The sequence below is a fragment of the Rutidosis leptorrhynchoides genome, chromosome 7 (genome assembly GCF_046630445.1).
Source record: "Rutidosis leptorrhynchoides isolate AG116_Rl617_1_P2 chromosome 7, CSIRO_AGI_Rlap_v1, whole genome shotgun sequence".
Lineage (NCBI taxonomy): Eukaryota > Viridiplantae > Streptophyta > Magnoliopsida > Asterales > Asteraceae > Rutidosis > Rutidosis leptorrhynchoides.
In genome coordinates this window covers 101,683,993-101,687,356 of record NC_092339.1, presented here as the reverse complement: position 1 = coordinate 101,687,356, position 3,364 = coordinate 101,683,993, and the positions used below count along the sequence as shown (strand labels likewise).

General features: G+C 32.3%; 1 protein-coding gene across 1 annotated transcript; it reads right to left on the bottom strand.

The window, feature by feature from the left end:
• Nucleotides 1-558: 558 nt before the first annotated feature.
• LOC139857406 (chaperone protein dnaJ 11, chloroplastic-like) lies at nt 559-3,106 on the bottom strand. The gene is made up of 2 exons (XM_071846155.1): nt 2,560-3,106; nt 559-1,359 (listed from the first exon to the last, which is right to left on the bottom strand). The coding sequence occupies exons 1-2, from the start codon at nt 3,054-3,056 to the stop codon at nt 1,341-1,343; spliced, it is 516 nt and encodes a 171-aa protein (XP_071702256.1). The 5' UTR covers nt 3,057-3,106; the 3' UTR covers nt 559-1,340.
• Between the last annotated feature and the right edge of the window lie 258 nt (nt 3,107-3,364).

Genomic DNA, 3,364 nt, shown 5'->3' with positions numbered 1-3,364 from the left:
TGAATATAGATATAATATCATCCGATCCATTTTCATCCATAGCGACATGCCATCTTCATATTAATAAAGGTGATGTCATAACTAGATTATTAACATCAAAAATAAATAATTTAAATTAGGAAGTGATAATTACATTACAATTACTAATTAAAATTTCCAGAAAATAATAAATGATACCTGACTAACAAACAAATATACACAGTCGTATATCGATTAATCAAATCCATTCAAATGCGTAATCAAAAGATTTATTAATCAATTATAGTTAAATATGAATTATACAGACTGATAATAATAAAAAAGCCAAAAGATAGACATTTAACCCACCTTAATATTTTCAGAGTCCTTTTAGCCAATCAATTTTGTCTTACTTTCTTAATGCTCTATATATGTATTTTAAATTTAAAAATTAAACCATTATTTCATTAAGTGTTCTTGCTATCATCTTCCTTCTCCTATGAAAAATTAACTCAGATACACTTTATCGATATTTTATTATAGTTTACACTTTAAAAGAAAAATATCTGAATACACCATCCATTAGACCATATTTCTATTCGAACACATACTACTCTGTTTTATCTCAAAAACATGTCGAATTGAACAAATAATTGTTAAACTCCTAAAATTTACACTGAATTCGAACATATCTGTGTTCTAACTCATGTTTTGTGTTCTAACTCATGTTTTGTGTTCTAACACATCTTCGAACTTTGAACGATTCTAGCTTTAGCTTCGCGTAGCTCCGATTTAGTCACCGTTTTATATAAATGTGATTGTTTATTCGAGATCTATCTGTTTACCCTTCGTTCGAACAAATTTTTCTTCGAACTCAGTATGCAATGTTCGAAGACAAGATTTATAAATGTAAATCGACCTCATGTTGCGATTTACATTTTATGTAACCGAAACTTTATGGGCCTTTGCATGATTGTGGTGACCTGAATGTTTCATTTCATACCAAAAGTCTAACTTGACATTATGAACGTGCTTGTAACTTCGTATTCTCGAAATTATGCATATGAGTCAAAATACACTCTTATGACCGAAGTCATAAATTCCACATGAACCCAAAAATAGTCCAAAAATCATTTTCAAAGCACCAACACTTGCAAATATAGTTAACTTAACATAGTAAACGTGTCAAAATAAACAAATATCGTATTTGACATCATATGGGGATCCAAGTGAGTTACAGTCAGCTGATCAGTCACATATATCACCCAAGGGAGTTACAGGGAGCCAATCTGATGAGCAACAGACCAACGATAGGCTTTTTGTACCACATGTCGTGCAACTTACTATCTTTTTCGAATCGAGCAACATCGGATTCTTTCATTTCATGTTAACACATATATGCTACATCAAAGAAATGTTATACGATATCAATTAACCTGTTAATTGAAACATTTTCTCGAGCAGTATAAGTGCGCGTGGGGCAGCACTTGAACTGCGTTTTGGGCAACGCATAGGCTAGGATTGGGCAACATGGAGGCAGCTATAAATTAGTCGTGAAGTCTGCATTTCTCATACTTGTGCATGATAAATAGTACTCTCTCAGTCTCAGATTAATTGTTCAGTATTCATTTTCGAGCTGTCCTAAATTAATTGTACACTTTCAAAATTGGAAAGTAAATTTACCGAAGTTTACAATATTGTCCCTAATGACTTAATTAAATTACATAAGTTAGAGAGTTTTCTAATTAATTGATTGAGGGTAAAATTGTAAAGTTATAAAAAATACAGAAAAAGTACAGTGTGATAATGATATTTCTTAACCAATGTGTTTTTTTTTCTGAAGACAATTAATCTGGGAAGGAGCTTTTATGAAAAGCTCATATTTAATAAAAAATCTCCACTTGTATAAAGAGCTTAAAGCTTTTAATTGAAAGGAAAAATGCTAAAAGTTAAAAGATAATAGAACCAGCGTTTAAGAAAATACTCATAGCTTTTTATCATTTTACTCTTTATTTTAACAAATTTAGCAACTCTGTTAAAATCTTAATAAATGTATATAAAAAGTTAATAGCTATCCGTCAGCTACAAGCTAATAAATTCTATTGTGATTGAACAAATTGGACATTCGACGTCTTTAAATCGCAATTGTCACTCGATAATAGGACTAAATTCACCAAACGCCTCACACAATAAAGTAGTTACATTATATATTTTATTATTAAATTATTAAAAGTTAACTAACACACACGCTCTCACACGATTTTTACTTTCAGCTTTTCGGTTATTAGAAAGGGGACATAAAGATATCTTTACAATATTTGATATTCAACATCCAATATAATATAATATATAATATAATATACTGGTATAATAATATAAACATATACTCCGTATATTAAATACATTATACAATAATCTATTTATTTTTGTATAATACATCATACAATATACTCCGATATTAAATACATTATTATATAAATAATCTAATTATTTGTAGTTCTAACTGTTAATTATTACTGTAAGAAGTATTATATTATAGTATAGTATTTACTCCGTATCAAAACAAATATGATTATAATTTAGACTAATAATTGCAATTACCAGCACTGATCGGTCTCCCAATTCCGACCACTATAACCGCTAAATCCGTTATACGAATTCATCTGTCTACCACCACCACTCGAAAACGATCGAGATCGATTCAACCTCCGATCATAATCAGCGCGTTTATCGGGATCAGATAACGTAGAATAAGCAGCATGAATCTTAATAAACTCTTCACCAGAACTACAATTCTTCACATCAGGATGTGATATCCTTGCCAGCTGTCTATACGCAGTTTTAATCTCAGTTTCAGTTGCTACCGTTGAGATGCCTAGAATCTCGTATAACGTCGACGGAGGTGAAATGATTGATGGAGCGAAGTATGCGGTTTCGGCGGCGGCGTATGCGGTGGCGGAGAGTGATGGTGGAGTACGTGGTGATCGGATGTTAGGGGATGGTGGTGACGGTAGAGTGCCGTGGGAGTGGTGGTGGAGTGGTGGTGGTGGTTGTGATCGGAGACGGAGGGAATTAGGAGTAGACACAGAAGAGTACATGATGGATTGATGGATGGATGGATTAATTGTATGTGGTGGATTGGTTTGAGTATATGATATATATATAGAAGATTAGTACTTCGTCGTCATATATAGTGTCTAGATTATTGTTGGTTGATGTCTAACCAATCATATTGTTTTAAGTGGATAGATATAAAAAAGTGTGATTGATAGAGATTTGTATAATTAGTGTAGAATCATAATAATTTGTGTCCGTGGACATTTTAAATGAAAATGGAGCCGGTGGTACTAAGACCCCTTGTATCGGTTTGAAAATGGGGCGTGACGAAGGTGATGTGGCAAGCAAG